The sequence below is a fragment of the Lolium rigidum genome, chromosome 3 (assembly GCF_022539505.1).
Source record: "Lolium rigidum isolate FL_2022 chromosome 3, APGP_CSIRO_Lrig_0.1, whole genome shotgun sequence".
Classification (NCBI taxonomy): Eukaryota; Viridiplantae; Streptophyta; class Magnoliopsida; order Poales; family Poaceae; genus Lolium; species Lolium rigidum.
Window position 1 is genome coordinate 25,759,014 of NC_061510.1, and position 24,674 is coordinate 25,783,687.

The window sequence follows — 24,674 nt, forward strand, 5'->3', positions numbered from 1 at the left end:
CAATTTAGCTGCTAGCGAACACGTGCCGGCTCAGCAGCTGCCACCGCTACACCAGGAGCGGCCAAGTGGACACCCACCTGGCGTCCATGCAAATGTGTCCGTCTAGGCATCCCCTCTCGCCTCTCTCGTGGCAAGCTTAAAACTGCACGGAAATCCTCTGCACTCCGCTGGAGACCAAAGCTTCGTCCCCCGACCCGGATCGCGACCATGCCCTGCGACGACAAGTGTGGCTGCGCCTTGCCGTGTCTCGGCGGCGCCGCTTGCAGGCACGGTGGCCTTTAGGGCCTGTTTGGATGGTGCCCGGGTCAGCCTTACCAAAACTGGGGCGCGCCAATTATTTGGCGAACCTTTTTGCCGCCGCTGTTTCGCCCAGGAGCTGGCTGAAAAGTGAACGCAGGAACCAAAATTTTGGCAGGGATCTAAGAAGTTGGCGTCAATCCAAACGAGCGCCCACGCCCGCAGTCAACGCCAAAATTTTGGCTTGGCAGTGGCCGGCTACGATCCAAACAGACCCTTAACTCCCCAAGTTCCTCCCAGGCTCACACGATCATCCTCTGCTTTTGATGTATCTGACGGAGGGCTGCTCTGCATTTCTATTGACAGGTGTGCGGGGAAATCAAGCAGCGGCGGAGCGGTGCCGGTGAACCCTGCGGCAGCGGCGCACACGATGTGCACCTGCGGCGAGCACTGCTCCTGCAACCCGTGCTCGTGCGGCAGGCTCGGCACCGGCGACGGCGCCGGCAGGGCCGACTGCACCTGCGGCCCGACCTGCACCTGCGTTGTCTGCACCGCCTGAAGATCGTTCTCAACTCCGTTAGCTGCTGACCTGCTTCATATGTTGCCACTAGTCCACTACTCGTGTCATGAATAAAGAAACTTTTCATATTCAGTCTCTTTTTGCTTCATTATGCATTTTCTCAGTACAGATTGGTATCCTTCCACACCCACAAACTTAGTCGCACTCCCCAATTCTCACTCATCGAGAACTCATCACACATTCGGCAAAAGCACTCCGAAAAAACCGAAGAAGAACAAAAAAAAAAACCCCAAAATGTACAAGTATGCATGTCCACCACAACAGCAACCCCATCACTCCGTCAGTCAGTCCCCTACGTTGAGCAGCACGTCCCACAGCGTCTCGTCGACCAGCTCCGACAGGATCTCCGCCTCCATCTCCTCCCCCAGGCCGTCCACGTCGTCGCGGAACACGCCGATCCACGGGAACATGCTCATGTCGCGCTCGATCAGCCCGTCGACAGAGCTCGTCCGCGACGGCTCGTCGTCGCTCGGTGGCTCCACCCGCGCCAGCACGGTTTTACACAGCCCGTCCAGCAGCCTCTTGCCGTTCAGGGCTCTCCTCGGCGCGGCATACCACTTGCTGAAGGTGCACAGTGTAGTTGTGCCGCGGACAGCGCCTGGCAGCGCCTCGTTTATCAGATCGAACAGGAGTTGGTGGTCGACGTCGGAGTGGGAGGCGCCGACATCCGGAGGTGAGGCGGAGGAGAGCACTTCCTCGAACACACACGTGGGGATCGGTTTGATCAGCTGGGAAGTTGATGACAAGTGGTCAGAGTGCTGGCTCTGCCCGTACATGCCGGCGACGACCAGGACAGCCCTGATGAAAGCCTTCATCGGGTGATCTGTCTCGGCGGTGTCATCGTCTTCGTTGTCATCCTGCAGCGCTGGACTTGTCTGTGGAACTTCTTCGGTTTGCTCTCGCTCCAACCACGGATGAACATTGCCTGGTTCTGAGACCAAGTTATTTCGTCAGAAACATCGTCTCTGAGCATTGCATTGTGCGTTGAAGTAAATTCAGAGATGAGATAGTGCTTACCAGAATCACTCGAGCTCGTCGCCGGCTTCAAGGGAGACCGGCGCCCGCTGAAGGAAGCCTCCAATGGTGAGACGGGGCTCGGGTAACCTCCCCTGATCATCATCTCGTCAGGCGGGCTGCTGCACCACGACGCCGGGCTAGGTGGTACCTCGGTGGAGTTCTCCTGAACATTCCCATGTCAGATCAATCGCACTCGCTCTAAGATAGAAATGTGTTCGACCGATCACGGCGATGTCTCACCTGCAGGACGCCGGGGTGGATGAGGACGGAGGGGGCAGTGACCAGCGTGCCGATCGGCGGGAAGTCGTCGAGGAAGAACGACGACGATGACTCGTCAACTGCGGCCGAGTGGAGCTTCTTGCCAAAGAGAAGCCCTCTCAGCCCCAGGTTCTGTCTCAGGTTGGACACCCTGCCCTTGATGCCCAATGCGTCCTTTCTACCCTTCGGTAGCTTCTCCTCCGGCGATGGCGGCGTGCCGTTGTACCCGTGCCCATCGTGCTTACTCTGCATCCGCGCTCCAGCGAGCACCCGTGGCTCTCCCTCCGAGAGGAGCTTCACAAAGTTTGAGGTCCCCGACACCGGCGCCGAGAACGACCTCATCAGGTTCCTCGGCGACGCCGCCTCGTCGGACGACTCGACGGCTGCCACTGCAGGCGAGTTCTTGTACCACCCATGTCTGAAGGACCTGACTTCCGACGACTCGATCGCGCGCTTCTTCTCCTCCTTGCTCCTGATCTTCTTACTGCTCTTCCTTGCCGCCACTTCGCGTCTCGGGCTCGTCGGCTTCGGCCTCGGCTCTTCCTCGAACCACGACGGGGACGCCGTCGACACAGCGGCCCGTCGCCTGTGAGAGCCGAACGCCGGCTGATCGGTCTCCGGCTCCTTCCTGAGCACGTTCCTCAGCCTGTCGGTGAGCTGCTTCCTGGCGTCTCTGCAGATGTAGTCCATCTGGCTCTGCACGTCGCTGCTGCGGTACGACCGCGTCGACTCCGACCGCACCAGCGCCGGGTGGTGCATGTCCATGGTGACGGTCTCCCTGATCTGGTCGGCTATGTTCCGCGCAATCTGCTTCGGGTCGGCCCACCGGTCCGCCGCTCTGTCGTCGGAGGCCATGTGGCCTTCCAGCTCGATCTTGAGCCGCATCTTCACCTCCTCGAGGAACGCCTCCATGTTGTTCTCGTTCTTCATCAGCTCCGGCGACCCCATCGACGACTCGTCCACGTCGTCGGCGCTCAGCTCCGGGCAGGGCTTCAGGATCACGATCCTCGCTGGCGACAGCGGCTTCTCCTCCTCCTCGTAGTAAAATCTCGAGAGAGGCAGCCTCGTCGAAGAACAATCCTCCGCGGCGCTCGTCAGAGAGAACGTCCGGCTCCCTGAGATGGAGGGGCCGCCATTGCCCCCATCCTTGCTCCTCCTTCTCCAATGCGCATCGCCATCGACCTCGTCGTGCACACGCCTGTTACCATCTCTCCCTCCTCTGTGCTGCTTCTCCTGCTGGTGGTACCTGTATGGCACGATCTCCGAGCACCTGCCGCCGCCGTCCTCCTCCTCGTCGACATGCCGGTAGTCCAGCTCCAGTGCTCTCGATTGCTCCCGCACCTTGTTGGCCTGCCATGCCGCGAACTCCTTCTTGAACTTCTGCAGCTCTTCCTCCTGCGGGTGCTCTCGGGGAGGCTGTTTGCTCCATTCCTCACCAGCACCACTGCTACTCGTCTTCCTCAGCTGCCCAAGAATCTCCCTCTCCTCCTCGTCGTCCAAGGCGCGGATTTCCTGTTTCGGCGCGTGGCGGGCAGAATTCTTCTGCTGCACGAAGGAGACATGCTTGGTTGCGATCGTCTCGGCAGGATCTCGTTCTCTCCTTGACATTGATCTTGTGGTGGTCTCTTGCCGTCTATCGTCTGAGTGGGTTGTGATGATCTCGGCAGTGGCTGAATTCAGAGGAGGCGAGTCCATGCCCATCAGTCTGGCGATCACACTGGGTACTCTCTTGTGCCCTTCGCTCGATCTGAAGGATATGTCCTCATGGATCAGCTTCTTGATTGGAGCAGAGGCTTTTGGGTGCTGCCTCATGTTGTTGTTGCAAGAGTACTGCAGAGAATCACAAGAAACTTGATCAGGACACGCTTCAAATGTTCCAGCAATACCAACAACTTAACATGGCATGATCACCCTTGGAGAACATGGCAATGATGATGCAGAGAATAGCTAGATGTGTAATTAAGGCAATGTGTTTATACTACCAAACAGTAGATGGGGGTCGACTGTTTGACACCATTATTAATGCATGTTCTGCGCTGTCTTCTGATGCAACAACAGTCAGGTACAAGTACACCTAGCAGCAGAGTTGCCAAGAGTCCAAGGCAGTACAGACAGCAGAATAGTAGGCACCTAGGCTGTGAAGAAAGATCTACCTAGCTAATTTGGGCTCTCTTTTCACTCAGGAAATGAACGGTTTGTGACCGAGAAAAGGCAGGTACCAGTTACAAATTGGGGAAGAAGAGGATGCAATGAATCACTCTGATGGAATGAACAGTGACGAGATTGTACTGCTAGTACAAGACTCACCGAGGCTGAGGCATCCTCTTGGAAGACGCCGTAGCTGTGGGGTGCCTCCATGGCGAACTCCACGCTGTTCCTCGGAGCATCAAACCCTGCAAGCCCAAAAACGATGCACCGATGAATTAAATTTGGTGTAAATCCAATCACCAACGGAGAAATAGCTGCGAAATGCCTTACTCTACTCGGCTCTTTCCGTTCAAATCGTACAATTGATGATCCAGAAATTTCAGGTCAAGATGGAATGAATAGCGAATTCAGCATGCATACCTTCGCCGGGCTGCCGCTTGTTGGTCCACTTCCTGGAGGTGCTGGCATGGGAGAAGTCAAGGTACTGCATCATGATTGCAACCGCCACAGGGATCCAGCAATACGCTTCGTTGGCAAGATGAGGACCTCGCTATCCTGTAAAAGCGTGCAAGACACCGTGTCATATTCTTCTGCAGAAAGTATGTCTGCCTCAGAGTAGTTTTCGTGATCAACTAGCAGTCCGACTATTGTTTTTCTTGCATCTGAAAAACAGGATCAATCAAACTAATGTGCAAGAGCAAAATCAATCCTCAAAAGCAACAAAAAAAAACGCAAGGAATACCCCGGGGAGAGAAGAAAAGATCACAGAGGAAATAGGAGAGGCCAAGTTCCTGATCACCATGGAGTCATCAGAGGAGGATCCATTGTAAGCAAAGCAGAGGAGGATTAAACAAACACATGAACAGGAGCGAATTATGGTCCGAACACGTCAACATGGTGGGGGTGTAATTGAGGTGAACCCCCACCACGTGCACGCAGATCACACGCATTTTCTCCAAGAACAAGGAAGCAACCAGGCACAGAATTAAAACCAATGTTAAAAACGAAACCAAAACCCAAGCATGAACAAGGAACGAACCGATGGATCGTCGAAAGCAGCGCGGCTCATCCGACGACCTTCCCGCCCAGCGAACCGCCGCTCGCGCGCCCGGCGACCAGGAAAGGGATGGGCGGTCTTCTCCGCTGGGCACTGCTCTCTGGCCGTAGAGAATAGGTAGGAGGTGCCGCAAGGTACGCAGAGCTGCTGCTTCTTCTTGAGGAGGAGGCAGGGGAGGATGAGCACTCGGTCGGGCAGAGGTAATGGCGGGAGTAGTATAGTAGTTGCGGGTAGGCCAGCGCCCATGCATGAGCGAACGGGATACGGAGGGAAAGCAACAGCCGGGAAAGCGAAAGCCTTCACCCACACCCACCTTCCTTTTGGCTTGGGTTTTCCTTGGCCGTAATTATCTATCCATCATCATCATCATCGCCATCTTCCCTCAGCTAATACTGATTTGGGTGCTGATTATACCTCTCGGAAGGGTTCAACGGATGCAGGATACTGATGTTTTTGACAGAATTGGAGCTGGAGTGTTTTTAATTTTATCAGCGGCTTGAAGGAGAGGAGGACAGCTTGGCTGTGCGATGCGATGCGAGGACTCTGTAGTTGGTGCGGCACACGCTTTCCGCGCGCACGAGGCCGTTCCATTTGGCGCCGTTTTGGTAACCACCTCGTCTCGTCAGTTCTGTTCGGTTCGGTTCGCAAGCGGACAGTCCTGTGCACGCTGGCCACCATCAATCATGTGGGAATTGGACGACATGTCTCCGTTCCTCGTTAAATATTACCTAGTAGCCGGAGAATCATTCCTTCCAGGCACCCAAATCCGTACCGCAGATCCACGATGACCAGTTAGGAAAATGCCCACATTTGGGCGGCTGAAACACGTATAGCCTGCACACAGATCCATGTACTGCATCCCAGCTTACTTAGAAACACCGGTTCTGTTTGGGGACGATGCACCTGCCATTATGCCTCTGTTTCCATCAGTAGCGTATCCAGAGTTCATGATGCTGACAAGGCAACTCCCAAAGCCGCAGGCGATAATAAGCAGAAGAAGCAAGGTACCGCATACCCGTACGCCTACGTATCACCATCGCATCACAGGCGCGACGCGTATGTTCTTCCGGCCCAAACCTTGCCGAGCAGATGAGCACGACCGTCACCGAGCAACACCAAGGAGCAGCGCCACGGGGGCTGTTTGCTGGTGGCCGCGCACGCGCAGCCGCTGAGCACCGGCCGCATTCAATGGCGCTCTCCTCCCCGGCAGGCAGCGGGTACGCCCGCGCCGTCGGATCCCGGACCAGTGTCGTGCGGCAGCAGCGCCCCACGAGCGACGGCGACGTGCGATGCGTGAAAGATTTTCCCTGACATCGGATGTTGGTTGTGACGCTCAGCCGCTTGCACATGCACATGCGCGTCTTCTCTTGACCCGGCTTAGCAACCAACAGCTCCTTGTTTCTGCCCTTGTTTACTTCTGCTGACGGAGCTGGCTGGCCTTGGGGTTTAGTTAGTGATAATACAAAGGGCCGCATAGATCGGGTGGTACTCCTCCATTATAGTGTATGATGATGGTGATGCAGTGGTGGGCATGCAGGCACTGTATTATTGTCGAGTCATCTTAATTCTCTGCTAGCTCCGGTATACATGTCTCGCCCAACCGCCCAACTGACGCAGATACTGCGGTTGCATAACCTTGTTGGCCCCAGAACTCCACTTCATCCGTGGCAGCTGATAAAGAAAAATTAAAAGGACTATGAGATTATTTTTGAAAGATCAAATAAAGAGAAATTGAAAGGTCGCTATGAGATTATGCAAGCATGTTATATTGTTATGCATGGATCCATCGCTAATACACAGAAAGGCCAGATTCAGAGATGTACCAACTTGCTGGTGTCAAGATACATATAGGGGCATGAAATTCCACAAGCTTACTGAAGGGGCAAAAACATGTTTTTATGCTGGGTATCTCAAGCATCATTACCCATAATAGTGTACAATACAGAAGAGCAACATACCACTACTTTCGGTAGAGACCAACCCTCTTTCTGTTGTTTAGTTCGGGTTTGGGGCTACGGCATGACGTGCGCGCATGCACGGCCATCATTCCTAATCACTAAACTAAGCAACGCAAAGGAGGAGGGAAGGAAATCATATCCAAGGAGTTAACCATTGCTGCTCCTTACCTAAACTAAGCAATGGAAAAGGAGGAGAGAATCATGCCTGAGACTGGGAGCTAAACTACTTAACCTTGTGACCCCGCCTAGATCAAGAGTGATCACATGGTGGGGTTCCCCATCGAATCAGTACCACTCCCCTGCCCCTCACCACATTGCCTAAAGCAGAGGGCGATAAGGCAAATCGCTGTGCTGTCGACCTAGGGAAACAAAGATTAGTCTATCTCTTCAGCAGCATTATCTTAAGAGCAACTATTTATGAGTTAGCCAGCTGAGAGTTGTTTGCTTGTCACAAATGACCATGGAGACTGAATTCAAGGCTGCGAAACTGGAACGCCATAATTATCAGGCTGATAGGTTCAACAAACCTGCATGAACTTGTCCAGGGAACCTTCTTCAGTTCCTTCCAGGTCCAGCTTACATATATTCCGTCCGCAAATCTGCATAATGCATAGTTTTGCATGTAGAAGCAACTCACAATGCATATATATAAAGAGACCGCCAAATCTCTTGGGAGATTTGCTTCAAAGCTTTCTGCCTTCGAAAGCATTGCCAACAAGTGTAAAGGAGCTCCCAATAGTTAAAACTGGAAAGATCTGCCCAGATGGTCCTCGAATCACTTGCTGCTTCCTAATATAAGCAAACTCTGAGCATTGGCGTTTAATGGCACATCGTCTTTCTGCAGGGGATTAAAGATGAACCGGGGCTCGTAGGTTGTAAAGGGGGGCCATGATCAGTACAGTGTGCTTTAATTCTGTGCCCACCTCAATGGAAAGCTTGTGCATCTTCGGGTGAAAATTCCTGCTGATCATCCAGATCAAGAGCCCACAGAAACATGTGTGGCACGTGAAGTTGCTGCCTGCTTCTGGGGCAAGGCCTACTGCATTACATGGTGTCTAAGCAGTAGTGGTACAGAACACCAGAAGAATAGCAAATGTAGGAGCAAGAACCCATCTATCATCTTTGTCATGCCAGGCGGTAACTTATACATGCATCTTATCAAATACTCTCGTTTCTTTATAGGTGTGATCATTGTGCATGACTGCTGCTGCATCATTTTGATATATAAAACCAGTCTGCTCTTTTTTAATGAATGGACTGGGATCTGCATGCACTGCACTTAACAATCAGAAAACATATCTCAAATAAGATTTATTTTGATCAACGATGTACGAAGGGATTATCTATTAATAGTTGCCTGGGCAGTCACATTTCTAAACCACCATCCTCACTAAGAATGAGATTTATTGCTTATAAATATTCCAGTTATTACTGTAATTTTAGGCTAGATGGCGTGCAACTTTAGGCAACTGAGATTTAAATAAAATTCAGGTAACTAAGAATGAGAAAGACTGTTATAGTAATTGGCCAGTCTTTCATCAAACAAACATCTGGAAGGAATAGAACGTGTCACCACTCGCAGGACCAGAATTCAATCATCTCAAAATATTTGCAACTCAATTGGTCATTGGTGTTTGTAAACATTCACATGGAGAAGCCACAAGTTCTTTTGGCAGGGATATGCTTTGAAGTGTCTATCAAGTTATGCCATATGCATTTGTACTCTTCATTTAGATAGTCATCTCAGCTATTTGGCAATCTTTTACAACAGTGCAAGTGTAAAAACAAAAAGGACTAAACAATAACAAGAAATTCCTCAAATGATGTGAAATGTACACTGGGGATGGAAAACCCAAGCTGGAGTTATCATTCATGCGCCCACTATATGCAAAGCAATGATGGCCTATTAGCAAAAAAAATTGCATATCATGTGACATTTGTAGAGGTCAGTAAATGCTTCAGTACAAGGTATAGCTGTTGTGGTCGAATCTGTATCCATGATTGACAAACCATAGGAAAATAACGAGGATGAAGAATGTGCTTCTTATATATTCAGATTAACCAGCAACATATATGAAAATAACTTAACCTCTGTCTATCCATAGTCGGTGTATAAAAGATGACCCAGCCATTCAGGTACACAAGACACAACCAGACTGTGTGACAAGCAAATGGTGGGCAATTACTGAAGTAAAATCTCTACTTTACTACATTTATTGCTTAAAGAAAGATGTAGTTTTCTGCATTATGCAAGACTAACAAGATCACACAATCTGCTGAAAGGATTGTACATCAGTACATACCCTCTGTTATCCCTTTTACCAGTATTTAAGGTGAGAACAGCTGCTCCAATCTGCTCCAAATTCATGCATCAGGAATTACATCTGCATCAATCTGCTCCAAATTCATGCATCAGGAATTACCTCTTCTGCATCAATCTGCTCAACTGATTGTAGACACTCTCCCTCATGGTATCCCTATTAGCAGTATTTATGGTGAAAACATCTGCTCCAGGATGATTCCTCAACCTTGCGACTGTATTTCATTGGAGGAATGTTTAGTCATGGTCCAAGAAAGAAACATGGTCAGATTACTGACTCGCGTGCGTATATAAGAAAACCATAGGATAGTAAAACCAAAAATTTCCCCATGCTGGAGATATGGATGTATAGCATAGAACAGTTGAATACAGCGTAGCAAGCATTTAATAAAAAGTGCATATGACTGAACTGGGTATTAAAAGGTAGCTGAGACAATGGTATTTACACAACATCATGTACAGTTTAGCAATCAATAACATTTGTTTCCAGCTACCAATTAGTAAAAGAAGGTACCTCCAGGAATGTCTCGGCCATATCTTGGTATTGGTATGGTGGCTAGCACAGGGATGTTGGACTCCATAACTCTCATCACAGCGGGGAAAAATTCTGGACTGAACAACTCCATTTTACCCACTTCATCAATGATGAAGAGATCTGTGTCTTGTTTGACCTGACAAGTCAAGAAGAAATACAGAGCCATTACCTCCAATTCGGATTGTAAATGGTGATCTAACGGAATGGTCTAAATCGTGCAGGATTTTCAAACAACTAACATCCACATGTCCAGCATACATGAACAAATACGATCCTCGAGAAAATACTAGAACTGGAATATCTCAGAACTGCCTACCTGCAGCTCAGGCAATGCCAGCAATTCCAAAGATGCTACATCTACTTTGTACTTCCCAACAGTAGGCCATCTAAGAGATTCAGGGCTGCAAGATACCACAAGCTTAGATTATATGATCGGCTAGTAAGAAAGAGGTCAATGAGCACACATAAAGGTACAAACAAGAGGACATAAATATAAAATAGGCCATAGGTTAAATCTTTTCACTGAGCTTGATTAGCAGATGTGCAGTAACATGAGAAAAAAACTAGGCACACAGAGATGCAAAAGTAGGTGAAAATAGTACTGTTTGTTGGCTATCAGATTCTAACTGATTGTTACTCCGCATGGCACAGGTGTGCCAAAATCTTCTAGATTCTTCAAATTACTGATGATGGAATTAACTAGTGTCATGTACATTGTGGTTTAGAGATCAGATTTGTATCGAAAAATCCGAGGCATAGACAAGTGGCCTAATAGCTGAACTGAAATGTCCATCACTTGGAAAGGGGGCCGAGATGCCATCAGAAATGGATTTTAATAACAATTGCAGGCACCTGCAAATCTTGGAGGAGGCGAGCCACCCGGTTCGCCCATCGAGCGTTACAACCTCGAACCCGACCCTCTCCCCGTTCTCCCTCACCTCCCCTGCAAACAGATTGCACGACGAGTGAAATTTTCTGGGCGCAAACTGCACGGGCGAACGAATCAGGGCTCGGAGATCGAAGGGGCCAGTACGGGTGTAGAATCCGCGAACAGTGAGGTGCGGGTGGGATGCTCTGAGGGTTTCCACCAGCCGCATGGCCAGCGTCGTCTTCCCCACGCCCTGCGAGTAGCGAGGCGGTTGTCAAGGCGGGAGGACCGGAGCGGAGAGGATTTTGTGCGGGCTGTAGAGAATTATTGCTTACCGGTGGGCCGGTGACGAGGAGGCACCTCGACGGAGCGGCGGCCATCGGGGCAGGCGGAGGCGGTGGCGGGTGGCCACGGCGGGCCGCGGCGCGGCGCAGGCGAGTACGGCTGGTGGCGCCGTTCGGACTGAGTTGTGTTTTTTTTTTCTTGAGGGACGGACTGAGTTCTGTGAGTGCGTCCCAAACGGCAGACGACAGAGCCTCATGGGCTTTTCTGAAACTTTTCACTATGGGCCTTTGCTGGCCTAGCCTAAAAAATACATATACTCAGAGTCGTCGTATACTGGCCCAATATGATGCGGCTGTGCAGAAAGCCCATTGCAGTCAGTTAAGGCCTTAAGGGTCTAACAATGTTTACTCGCGATAAACGGTTTTTCTTCTTTTCCAAACAATTTTAAGATAATCATCACCCATCATCTACACATCAAAACGATGTATTAAGAAAAAAAAAACATAACATTTTACTTGTATAGATAATCAAATCTCCCACCGACGCATCTTGCATGTGTCGTGATATGCAAGAAATAACTTTTACAACAACCCAATCCTCCTAAAAATTTAATTCGAGTTGAGTGAATTCCACATTTTACCACCAAGTCATTCATACGTGACACTAAGGTCGTCTTCATCTGGCTTGATCTATTTCGAACACTAAATATGTCTACTTTAGTTCGATTTGGTTGGGTCGTGAACAAAAATTCAGTGTCGCACATGTTCGCTTGGGTCGGGGGCAGGCCCGGTGCACTTTGGTCTACGCTTGCCATTTGCCTCTTTTTCTCCCATTTTCACCCCATCGGTTCATAGAACAATAATGTTCCAACCAATATAATTCAAATAGTGTACAACCAAATGTGGTGGTCGGAGACGGCGGAAATGTCAAGCTTTCCGACAAACCCGAGAGAAAGGGAACGGTTGATTCACGTCGTCTAGAACCCTCCCTTTTCGATTCCTTCTACCAGGATGCTCACCGAGACACGGCGGTGTCGCTCAGCTACCTCCTGGACCCTGGGGAGACCTCCACTATCGATAATGTGCTTGATGCCGGCGAGATGCTCTAGTGGACTGTGAGAGATAGAGAGGAATGGAGAGATATTGGATAGGCGTCGAGGGTAGCTAGGGTTTGGGGGATCTTCCCAGCTTGAGGGATGCTTAGGGTCGGCGGCAAGCCATCGCCGACGGCTAGGATGCGACGATGATGTCGTTGTTTGATTCGTGCGCAAATCGGGATGAAATAGGATAAGACAGACACGAGATAGTTAGAGCAAGCCTCTGAGATGGTTGGCGACGTCCGGTCATCCTTATCGACGGCGTGACCGTCGCCAACTGGCATCGCCGCGGTGGCGAGCGGACGGAGGAGGAAGAAGACGCTTTTCTTCTTCATTTATTTTCATAAAGGGTTACGGTGGGCTGGGCCGACGTGAGGTGGTGCTGGGCTGTGGCTGGACTGGGCTGCTGGGCTGTGGCTGGACTGGGCTGCTGGGCTGCGGTGGCCCGATAGGTAAGCCTCTCTGCTTTCTATTTTCCTTTTCTGTTTTGAATTCCATTTCATGTTTTGTTGATTTAAATTCAATATGACTTTGCAGGTATCTGGCTATTTAGAAGAATCACTATGTCACAAGATTGTTTAAGACAAATATATGATTATATTTGTATGGTTGTGAGCTTTATTCCAAATTTCAATTAGGCATGAATTTATGTATTCATTTTAATTACATTTTTCTTGTGGAATCAAATCTATTTAAGTTACTTTGAAATTGACTTCCTTTTTATGGTATAAATATTAGTGGGTCTTGGTAATTGGGCTGAACCATATTGTTTGTACACTTGCATTTTAAATATAGCTAGATCTTCAAATTGTTATGATACTAGTAATAATTCCAATTCTCTTATTTTGTCTCTAATCATATTTTCTAAGTTATAAAATTTATCATTGATGCATAAGGGTATTTACCTGGTATTCCTTTTATGAGAAAATAATTTAGATTTGACCTTATTACTTAATTTATTATTTGATAATGTGGTCACTTGCTTATTATTTTATGTGCTCATCTATTTACTAAGGACTTGGAACTTATGTCAAAACTTCTCCAAAGTTATTACTATTTTATCATTTAATAAAATCCAGAAATATCTAGAGTAGATATTATTCTCATCATGGTTTGGCCTTGGTTATAGGGATGAGTGGTTAATCACCACACATGGGTTTAGTTATAGGATTTGGCACTAGGTTTTTCTTATGTTCAATAAGTAAAGCATAAGATTTAATTAACTAGTGTGCAATTATAGGGTTCTAATTATATTTACCTAATGGCACATAACTTGAAACTCAAATGTGGCCTAGGTTTTAATTGTGATCACCCAAGTGATGCACAAACTAGGATTGATCATCTAACAACCTTACTTGTATTTGAGTTTAGGTCATGGTCTTAGGGTTTATTTATGTTCACTAGTTGAAGTATAAGTGAAATAGAGATGTGAGCTATAAGTGGTACGCAACTATAGGTTGGAATATGATATAGGGTTTTTAGGTGTGTAAGAACTATGTCAAGTTGACTAGGGTTTGATCTTCCTCCCATTAATAGGATGTTTACCTCAAAGAATCACTTAGGTTTATATAGAGGCTTGACTAAGGTTTTGATATCCTTCATGTGTTTCACTACTTAGATGTGGAGAATGATCTAGGGTTGCTCACTTAGTAGTCTCTCTATGATTTCATGTGATTGATGGTATCTGCTTATTATACTAGGTTTAACTTATGGCTTATTCTCCTATTTCTCATAAGCATGATCAGATCATTGTCATGATCAACTTATTCTTAGTAGCTCCTTACTTAAAGTTCTTAGGGTTTATGATCGTTACCTAATGGTGATGATCAAGGGTTTGACTTACCAAAGGTTTGACTAAGAAGATTACTCTCTCATCCCCAAGATCAAGTGCTTACTCAAATAACTTGAGTGTAACACTTTAGTTTGAGTCTCTTATATAGACAAGATTACTCTAAGGTTTATGAGATACTCATAATATCTCCTTAGCCATAAGTGGGTTGAGTCTCCACTTGGCTAACTTTGCTTTAATGGTTCCTTCTTTATTTCTTAATGTCAAGAATGTGGTTCTATTCCTTTAAGGTTGTACTACCTCACTACTTCTCAATGAAATGGATTATATCCAAGGACTTTAGCTTAAGTGTTGGCATTGCTTCTCTACTAGATTTAGAACTCTCTCTTCTCAAGATTTTGATGTATGATAATTTGAATAAAGAAGAGTAGAATAAGGAAAACTAGAGAACCTAGTGTTGATCTCCTTGGCATGAATCCAAGAATGAAGTGGAATGAATACCATGAGGTTCATGATAGGAACATAGATTAGTTTAAGACATGGAAAAGATAAGTTAAGAATAGTTTCTTCATTTCATTGTTACTTGATTTGGAGTTGAATATATGTTCATATGTTATGGCAAGGAATGCCATACTATGATCTTGTAGAAGATCAAATGGTTGATCCTTGATTAATGTGTTATTGGGTTAGTTTTAGTTCCATTAGATCTAACACATAGATCAAATCATCTCTACCCAAAACAAGGTTTTAGCAAAGGTCACATTGAGGTTTATAGCGCTTGACTTGATGAGCTACTTCAATTCCATCAAGTCAAGTGAAACCTCAGTTACTGTGACATGTTTTATTTGAAAGCGCGAAAATTCCTTGGATTTTGTATGCATGAATGCAATGCACACATCTGTCTCCTCTATTATTGTAACCCCAAATCCTAAGATGTTATAGTTAGCAATAGCTGTATTTGCTACATGTGGTGTAGACGACCCTATTGGTGGCATGATGGGGATCATGGTGGCACAAAGGTCAGTGCAAGGATCCAACAAACATTTTTAAAGCTGTTGCACAGAATGATCTATGGATTTGGTATTTTTTTCTATATTGCCTGACTCTCACAGTTACATGAATGTGTTGTCAAGGTCACCACTCTTCTCTAGGCTCATTTATGGAAAATCTCCTCCTTGCAATTATAAAGTCAATGGCCATGACTACACGATGTGTTACTACCTTACTGACGACATCTACCCAACATTGGACATATTTGTGAACATAATCCCACGTCCTCAGACACAGAAGAAAACTCACTTCACGATGATGCAAGAGTCGACAAGAAAAAGATGTGGAGAGAGCCTTCAGTGTGCTTCCGAAGAGGTTTGAAATTATTCAAGGACGTGTCGAGTATCAGAAACAACATGTCCTATGGCAAATAATGATATATTGCATCATCTTACATAGCATGATCATTGAAAATAAGGGGGATTTGCCAGAGAACTTTCAGTATATCACAAATGGAGACCCTGTTGATCAGAACCATGGTTTACCAATTCCTCGGCATGCACTGAACTATCGGGGACAATGATATGCATACTCATCTTCAAAATGATCTTGTTGAGTATCACTCACATCTCCATGCGAATCATAGTTCTTTATTTATGAATTTTAATTTCGGTGCATTTGAATTTAAACGATTTAATTTATTACATTTTTGAATTTGATTTTAATACTCCCTCCGGTTCATATTAATTGACTCTAATATGAATGTATCTAGATATATTTGGACAGGGTGTTTCTACACCCGGGTGCATATGCACCCTTTATTTGAAACGCATATTAAATATATTTAAAAATGTTAGAAAAATACAAATAAAAATTCTTTGTGTATACCTTGACATGTTACATGCTTACAAAGTTGTTTCAGCAAAAATCGATATGTTTCATGCCTTGTGCAAAAAAGACAAATCTTAGGTGCTAAAATAGTCTATTCTTTGAGGCATTATTTGCCTTTTTTACACAGGGTACAAAAAATGTTGGTTTTAGGTGAAAATTTACGTGCACACATAGAACATGTCCCTCTACATGCTAAATTTTTTTCCTAAATTTTTTACGGTTTGGAAATATGTTTTATACATACCGGGTGCATATGCATCCGAGATCAGATTTGATTTTCCGGATATATTTTAGTTCTAGATACATCCATATTGAAGTCAATTAATATGAATCGGAGGGAGTAATAAATATTTTAGGTGCCTAAGTATAGATGATCCGCTATAAACGGGAAAAATATTAGAGAAGAAAATTTTAAAAATTTAAGGGATAGAGAGACGTTACTCCTCTAACTTTTATCAGTTCGGATAGAGATACTCTAACCTTCTCAAAAGTCAAAACGGTATTTGCTTATAAACACATAAAAATTGCGGGAAACAACAAGAAAGAAAGAAGCAGGCATGCCGTCCTCACTCACTGGGACGCGGGCCCACCGCTCCCGGTCCGACTACAAAACAGCCATCCTGGAAGACCCACCAATCAGCTTCTCCCACGGCACAGACGCGGGCCGGCCCCACCAGCACCCACCAAACGCGCCCGAGGCCGGCCGGCCGATCACGGTACGATCTCTCACTAACGCGTGGGACCCACATGTCAGGGTAAAGAGAGAGAGAGAGAGAGAGAGAGAGGCCGTCCCAACCGAAAGAGAAAAATACCAAACGCACGCAAGGCCACACGCACCCCGACCCCGACCTCGACCCGTTCCCAGCCAGGCCATCCCACCTCCAGCCCCCCCCCGCCCGCCCCACCTCGCCGCCGCCGCCGCCGGCGTCGCGGGCCGCCGATGGCCAAGACCCGGAAGCCCCCGCCGCCGCCCCCTCCCCCTCCGCCGCCCCCGCCCCCCGCGGAAACCCCGTCCCCGCAGCGCAAGCGCAAGAAGAAGGGCCGCCCGTCCCTCCTCGACCTCCAGCGCCGCAGCCTCCGCCTCCAGGCGCAGAGCCCCGAGCCCGCCGCCGCCGCCTCCTCGCCGCCCCGCAACCCCTCCGACGACGACGACGACGCGCCCGGCGCCAGCGGCCGCAGGCGCCAGAAGCGCCTCAAGAGCGTCCTCTCCGGCACCGCCGAGGTCGACACTCCCCTCCTCCTTCCTCCCGTCGCAATTGTGAAATTCCCCGAGGTTTTGCGGCCTCCCGCATGGGGTTTTGGGCGCGGGACACGCGGCGATGCGGAGCTGCAGTGGTTGGATCTGCCATCTGCCTGCCCGCGGGGTTGGGATTTTTTTCGGCGGGGCCCGGCTCGGCTCGCTCCGTGGCGGGGCTGGGAATCTGGCGGGAGCGGAGATCAGCTCCGCTCAGTGGCAGTTGGTTGGGGATTTTGAGAGCTCCTGCTTTTTTTGGGCGGGTTTGGATTTTATTTTTTCATTCAAGTTTCTGCTGCCCGAGCCTGGGCGCGCGCAGGGATCTTGACCTCGTCAGCCAGCGCTTTAATCCTTTCCTTTGCCGGTAACAGTGCGCGGATCTGACAAGTTTTTCACGGATTTGACTGCCTTTTTCCGAGTATTAACGCCGCCCGCGACTGTCCACGAAAAGCAGCAAAAGTCGTCGCCTCTGCCGCGCGGGGACAAGATTGTTGCTGCTGCTGGCGCGGAATTTGACGCTTTTATTATGTCACCCCTTGTTTGACGCAAGCTTTGTAAGATTTCATGGCGGAGGACTCAAGCTCTAATAACTGACTGCTACTATTCTTTACTGCTGCAGGACGAGGAGGAGCAGGCGGTGGCGGTGGCGGTGAAGAAGAAGGATGCGGCGAAAGCGACCGGGAAAGGTGAGGGTCTTGGAGGGAACACCAAGCTAGCATCGGTGGTTAAAAGAATTTGAATTTTTCTCCGTGGCTCGAGTTTTGCTCACCTCGCGCTGCTGCTGCTGCTCGCAGGGGCCGCTGCGTCGGATGCCGGGCCCACGGGGACGCCCCTCCCGGACAAAAAGTTGCTTCTCTTCATCCTCGACAGGCTCCAGAAGTGAGTGCCCTGGCCCCATCATCCTCCTGCACTTCTCCGCCCTCCAGCCACAGCCTCGGCCTTTTGTTGCTTCCGGTTTTTTCAGCTACTATGTGCGTGCCTTTGTTTCTCACTGCCTCTTGCACTGCTTATTACTCCCCAGGAAGGATACATATGGAGTTTACTCGGAGCCTGTCGACCCGGAGGAGGTTAGCGATTTAGCTCGGAGTAGCTCCTTTCTTGTTCTGATGTTGGACGTGCTGATGCTGATACTGGTTATGTCTTGTGTGTCTGCAGCTTCCGGATTACCACGAGCTTATCGAGCATCCTATGGACTTCGCAACCATCCGCGAGAAGCTGTTGAACGATTCGTATACCATCTTAGAGCAGTTCGAGGTATGATGCCTGCCTACTCTGGTACTGTCTATGCCTCATGTTTGTGTTACTTGCTCTGTTTTGGATGCTAGCTTCTGCCCGCTTTTCTTTGCTGCCTTATTTTCTGGATCACTTCATAGGTTAGACGACCGTTGTTCTGCTTATTATTTTGCACAATCCAATGCCTTGACCCTTGCTTTCTTCTTCTTTTTTCTCTGTTACTTATAATGTAGTACATATAGACTCAATGCTTACTGGTTTTGTTTTGTTGTGCTTTCTGCATTTTGGGTGCAATGGCCAATAATTTCTCGTGTAAGATACATTGCAATATGTTCACATAGTTGAGACGGATGTCTGCATGATGCTTTTGCATTTATCTTTAATCCTAAATAGAGCCAAACTACGGATCTTTTTGTATGAATTATTGTCCTCACTGGGAGTCACTCGTCCGTTTAGCATTTAGAGAACTCCTATTGTTGCGATGTCATGATGTCTAATACTGTAGTCTGTTACAGGGAGAAAATCCAGTGAGCTCATTCATGATTTACTACTACCTTAGATCCAATTTGTAGTAATTAATTAAGACTGTACTTTATGCTCCGAACTTCCGGAAGAGCTATACTACTAGTTTGTACATGATCAATCTATCCAACACTGGATCTTTTTACATGAATTATTGTCCTCACTGGGAGTCACTCTTCGGTTTTGCATTTAGAGAATTCCTATGTTGCGATGTCAAGATGTCCAATACTGTAGTCTGTTACTGGAAGAAAATCCAGTGAGCTCATTCATTGTTTACTACTACCTTAGATCCAACTTGTACTAATTAATTAAGACTGTACTTTATGCTCCGAACTTCCGGAGAGATATACTACTATGTTGTACATGATCAATCTATCTAACAGTCGAACCTCCACTTTATTCTTTCCAGCTAACATACGCTAGATCATTAGAGGCTGAAATTTAATGAGCAAGTCTACCAGATTTATGCAGAGAATATAATCCCATAGCTGATGTTTATGCCTACTTAAGTTTTTTTTAACAGGGATTGTGCCTACTTAAGTTGACAGCTTTAGTAGGAAATGTCGGTATTTCATGAGCTTCTATAATACAAACTCCATATTGAAGCTCTACATTTTGCATATGTTAGTTATGTCTGTTGTTGATAGCTGGCTTTTAGCTGCTACAATTCAGTCTGTCGTAAAGGCCTTTGAAGGTGTATTACTTTGCTCGAATCCTGTGTCTTAAAGTCTAAGTACTCCATCAGAACCAAGAATCTGGGCATGTCGTAGATATATCCTTCTGCAAGATATAGTTTATTGCACTGGGATTTACATCTGTTAGTTAGTTTTTATCTTGAACCTGCATCTTGAAATTGATATGTTTCATTTACAGCAACAACGATGTCAATATTTCTGAACTGTATGAGAGATTGATTATTGTCTTACATGCTGGAAATCATAATTGAGCAACAGTCTGCTTCCATAGCATGGATATTTTATTGATAACTATGTTTTTTCTGTGCAGAATGATGTATTTCTACTTACATCAAATGCCATGTCGTACAATTCAGACGATACAGTATACCATCGCCAGGTATTTTTTTACTATGATGTACTGCTGTATTATCTGGTCCTCATATGTTATTTTGTAGCCCTTTCCTTATGTCTGGTACGTTTGTTTGGTGCCCAAAATATGAGTGCCGTATTTTTTGTCTGCTAGGTGCAGTCCTTTGGGAACTGCTGTGTAAATGTGTAACCTGATCTTCTGTTCATAATATCTCTAGATACAGGGCATCAAGTTTATTGTTTTTCCACAACAGATTTCCTACAAAAAGCCGTTGTGTAAGAAAATATTATGCATTCACAACACAAAAACTGATATATTTTGAGGTTTAAAAAGCCCTAGGCGTTAATTCCTAGTTTTACCTCTGCATAGTGCATATCTTGCCTAAGAGCACACATATCATGATTAGGCGCTAGGTGTTTTGTTGTCGCCTAGCGTGCCTTTTTTAATGTTGACATTTTAAGATATAGTCGTTTCTGTTCTTTTGCTTCTTACACCTATTTTTCTGTGTATGTTAAGATACAGTATTCTTGGCTACTTATCTAAAATGTTCACATTTCTGTAGGCACGGTCTATTGAAGCTCTTGCTAAAAAGGATTTTGAGAACTTGAGACAGGCTAGTGATAGTGAAGAAGAACAACCGAAGACAGCACCGAGAAGAGGCAGGCCACCGAAATATTTAAAGAAACCAGCTGAGAAGGCTGAGGATGAAGTTTCACCAGATTTATCCAATGTAAAAACAAATAAATCTGCAGACAACACTGAAACAAGAAAAAGATGGTCTAGTGAGAGAACTCGAAATACAAATATCTCCATGAGAGATTCATCCATTCTTCAGCACAACACATTCAGTTCCTTTAGTGGTAAAAAAATAGAGAAAACTGGTGCTTACTCAGGTTTGTTTTTCTTAGTAACAAACTTCTCATGTGTACAGTGCGGAGCTATACTTGTGGATCATAAACATGGCTAATGCTACTTTGTTCGTGTAGGACCTTCGAAGTATGGAAAGAAGACTACTTACTTAGATGATGATAATCGGAGTACATATGACCAACAATACTCACATTATAGTCCTCTGTTTTCTGCCCTTGATTGTGAAAGGAAACAACTACTTCCAGTAAGCACATTCTGATCATCTTATATTAAATTCTAAAATCTTGACTTGTAACTTATAAGCTTTTCCACCTTAGCTGTTTGGTGAATGTTTGCAGTTACTACTTAACATTTGTTTCAGATTAAATCTAATGAGAGTTAGAATAAAAATGTTTACATGCTACGTCATTTATTTTAGACTGAATATTTTTCCGTAATGTAAACAGATTGGGCTTCAACAGCAACATGCATATGCTCGGAGCTTGGCACGGTTTGCTGCAAAACTTGGTCCGGTTGGATGGGATATAGCAGCAAAGGGTATCAGACGGGTATTGCCTCCTGGGACAAAGTTTGGCCCAGGTTGGGTTGTAGATGGTGAGCCACCTCAAAACTCCCAGTGGTCTCGAGTTCCTGAATCCACTGATCCATCCACCGAGTCCAGTATTCCATGCGGCATAACACCCAAAAGCGATGATCCCCGTCGGAGTTCTGAGCTATCTCCAAATGCGGATTCCCTGGGCGAAGAGCATCTAGCTAAAAGCCAGTCAGTGGCGTCCACATCTGCAAGCTTTGACAGGAGCTCTACATTTGCCAGCAAAGTACCCGTGTATGAAAATGGAGTTACTGTGCCATGTGATAGCGTGGGTAATACTGGACCAACACCTCCGTTACAGCAGCAGAGTTATAGTCAAGAAATCCCTTCTAACATGAACGGCATAGCCCCTGCTGTGCCAAACACCATGGGTCAGTATGCTGGACAAGGATTATTTGGAGCAGGCATGCAAATGACGCATGCTCAAGTGCTGGGGATGTTCTCTGGAGTAAATGGCAGAGCCAACGGGTTTCTCCACGGGCACCCGCTGGCTTCGGAGGGTGTTAAGGCGACACAGAATGGAGTTGTTGGAAAGGCAGCCACCAGTCCCTTGCAAGATGCAGTTCATGACCCAAAGGGTTCGTTTCCACAGAATGAGAACAGTCCTGCTTCTCCAAGCCAAAACGCCGGTGGTTCCCCGCCTAGGGGGAAAATAGCGAACCCGAAGCACCCGGACTTGGTTTTACAGCTCTGAGCACAGTAGCAGTCATTGACATAGATCACTTTAGTATATGCTGTCCCTGATGGAAACAAGGCGGGTCATAATCCTGCTTCTCCAGGGATAAATCCTCCAGCATCAGACCCGTTGATAGACATCTGCAGTACACCGAGCGGCACCCAGGAAGTTCAGAGGACGGCTGTATTCACGGCCAGAGGAGAATAATAAAGCGGGGCTGGACAAGGCGAGGCAAGACAAGGTCTCAGGAAGTGAAATAAGCAGGGCTATTTGATGATCTGACCCGTAGTGAATGAATCATAATGAGTTGTTGTAAAAGGGTAGGTAGTGTGTACAGATTCTAATCGTATTGGAGATGATAATGTTGGGGCGCGTGGGTAGCAGTATCCAATGTGTAACATTATAGTAGAACAGTAGAACAAGTAGAGCATACAAGGTGGGAAGATGCGAGGTGAATAGTTGTGCCGTTTTCCCGCTGAGGCGGATGACGATGACGATGATGGCGAGGAGTCTGGCAGGCAGATGTGTTTCGATGGCTGGGCTGAGCTGAGCAAGTGAGCAGCAGTAGCAGCCTCGGTCGAAGTTGTGCCCGCATACTGTGAGATGATCCTGTTATGTTGTGGTATTATTTCTTGATGTCGATGTTATTACTCTTTACTTGTAGTCTGAAATCTTTGATATCACATTGGTTTAGGCAAAGCTTTGCATAAACCTGGATGGGAGGGAGTATATTGTATGTGGCTCATTTTAGATTGTTTTTCAACCTTGTGCCGACTTGTGCTGTCCCATTTTCCTCTTTTGCACATGAGAGGCATAGCCATTGATGTCTACGTGTGACATGTATAGAAATTAAGGCAGGAGTAGCGTGAGTAGGACTGGTAGGTGGTGCCCGATGTACCGTGGATATGCAAGGATTCGACGGTGGCTGGCCATGATTCTTCCCGAGTCACAGTCGACGACGAGGACAGCAAAAACGATTCTTTCCGCAGAGATCGGATATGCTATCAGTCACCGTCCCTCACATCGTGGGCAGATGGTTCCAGCTTTCTACCTTTACCAGGCTGCTGCCCTCGCCGCGTTCCATGACATGGCAATAAATTATGTATCCGTGGCATGGCAACACGTGAGGTGACGCTGGTAGTAGCCACGAGCATGGGAGGGCGTCGTCAATGCTGCCGGTTTTAGGGCATGGAGACCCAAATTAGACCATCTCCACTAGTACCCTCCAAATAAGCGTTGTATGGATCAGCACTATATCTTCTATTTAGGGATGTTATTCCCATACCGACGTCCCCCAAACCGGCAACCCTGATAAGATTTTTTTAGACAAACTAAATATTTTCTTATAGTTTCATTTTCATGTCATTCATGATCGAGGAATGAATAATATTTTTAGCATAGCGAATCGGGGTTCGCTTCATGAACAGTAAAACATTATTTATTCTTCGATCCCGCCGGATGACATGTGAAATCGGTTCTAGCCTACTGGCTGCCTGGCTCTATGGAGAGGTGGACGATCGCCCGCTGTTGCTGTGCCGCCTGCTCTCTCCGCTGCTCCTCCATCGTCGATCCTGCGCTGCTCTCTCCGCCACGAACGTCAAGTAGGCCGCTTTATACGCGGCCACCGCCTCCTAACGCAGCTGCTGCTCTAGCTCCTCCCGCCGCCGACGATGCTCCGCCTCCCGCCTCCGTAGCCACAACTTCATCTCCTCCAAGTGCCGTCGCTCGTAGACTTCATCCTGAAGCTGCTGCTCCTCCCGCACCTCCCGCTGCCGCGCAAGCTCCTCCCACCACTGTTGCCGCAACTCGATAGTCCGCTGCTGCTGACAAGGTATCGACTTGCCAGAACATCGGCTTCATCATTGCTGAGTCTGCTGATATGATTTACTTCACACCCGTCAAATAGTTTCTCGAGTTCGTTGTATACCTCTTTGTATGCTATCATACTTTCATTGACTGCGTCACACTGATTCATCACATGTTGAGCCACCAGTTGTGAATCACCGATTTTTTTAATCGGGTTGCTCCAAATGCCTTCGCCATCTTCATCCCATGTATAAGTGCTTCATACTCCGCCTCATTATTGAATTCATTGGGGAACGTCATCCGCAGCACATATTTTATCTTGTCTCCTTGAGGTGATACTAGCATGACGCCTGCTCCAACTCCTTCTAGCCTCTTGGACCCGTCGAAGTTGATGGTCCAAGTTCTCGACAAATCTGGGGGTCCCGTATTTTGCAGCTCCATCCATTCTGCGACAAATTCTGGTAAGATCTGTGATTTTATTGCTTTCCTTTTCTCATACGTGATGTCCCGAGGGGAAAGCTCTATTCCCCAAAGGGAGACACGACCCGTAGCCTCTGGGTAGTTTAATATATTTGATAAAGGCGCCTCGTTGTCCACTATTATCGGATGCGCCGAAAAATAGTGTCGCAATTTTCTTGCGATTGTAAACACTCCATATGCTAACT

At 47.0% G+C, this 24,674-nt stretch overlaps 3 protein-coding genes across 5 annotated transcripts; 1 reads left to right on the plus strand and 2 right to left on the minus strand.

Moving 5' to 3' along the window:
* Nucleotides 1-864: 864 nt before the first annotated feature.
* Nucleotides 865-5,348, minus strand: LOC124701315. Its single transcript, XM_047233363.1, has 6 exons — nt 5,280-5,348; nt 4,661-4,795; nt 4,400-4,485; nt 2,075-3,922; nt 1,835-1,997; nt 865-1,748 (listed from the first exon to the last, which is right to left on the minus strand). The coding sequence occupies exons 2-6, from the start codon at nt 4,731-4,733 to the stop codon at nt 1,102-1,104; spliced, it is 2,817 nt and encodes a 938-aa protein (XP_047089319.1). The 5' UTR covers nt 4,734-4,795; nt 5,280-5,348; the 3' UTR covers nt 865-1,101.
* A 2,556-nt stretch (nt 5,349-7,904) lies between these two features.
* Nucleotides 7,905-11,226, minus strand: LOC124701316 (nucleoside-triphosphatase THEP1). 3 transcript variants are annotated; one of them, XR_007001989.1, is made up of 7 exons: nt 11,144-11,226; nt 10,963-11,053; nt 10,427-10,511; nt 10,090-10,246; nt 9,679-9,790; nt 8,179-9,608; nt 7,905-8,044 (listed from the first exon to the last, which is right to left on the minus strand). XR_007001989.1 is itself a non-coding variant. In XM_047233364.1 (7 exons), exons 1-6 carry the CDS (start codon nt 11,205-11,207, stop codon nt 9,584-9,586), a joined length of 534 nt encoding a protein of 177 aa, XP_047089320.1. In that variant the 5' UTR covers nt 11,208-11,226; the 3' UTR covers nt 7,905-8,519; nt 9,559-9,583. The 3 variants fall into 3 exon arrangements, 2 of the variants coding, with proteins under 2 accessions (XP_047089320.1, XP_047089321.1); XM_047233364.1 differs by having other exon boundaries at nt 7,905-8,519; nt 9,559-9,608; XM_047233365.1 differs by having other exon boundaries at nt 7,905-8,528; nt 9,559-9,608.
* A 5,743-nt stretch (nt 11,227-16,969) lies between these two features.
* On the plus strand, nt 16,970-22,966 carry LOC124694529 (bromodomain-containing protein DDB_G0270170-like). Its single transcript, XM_047227505.1, has 9 exons — nt 16,970-17,251; nt 17,883-17,949; nt 18,058-18,142; nt 18,285-18,330; nt 18,419-18,517; nt 20,024-20,092; nt 20,628-20,958; nt 21,052-21,179; nt 21,382-22,966. Exons 1-9 carry the CDS (start codon nt 16,970-16,972, stop codon nt 22,219-22,221), a joined length of 1,947 nt encoding a protein of 648 aa, XP_047083461.1. The 3' UTR covers nt 22,222-22,966.
* Nucleotides 22,967-24,674: the final 1,708 nt, after the last annotated feature.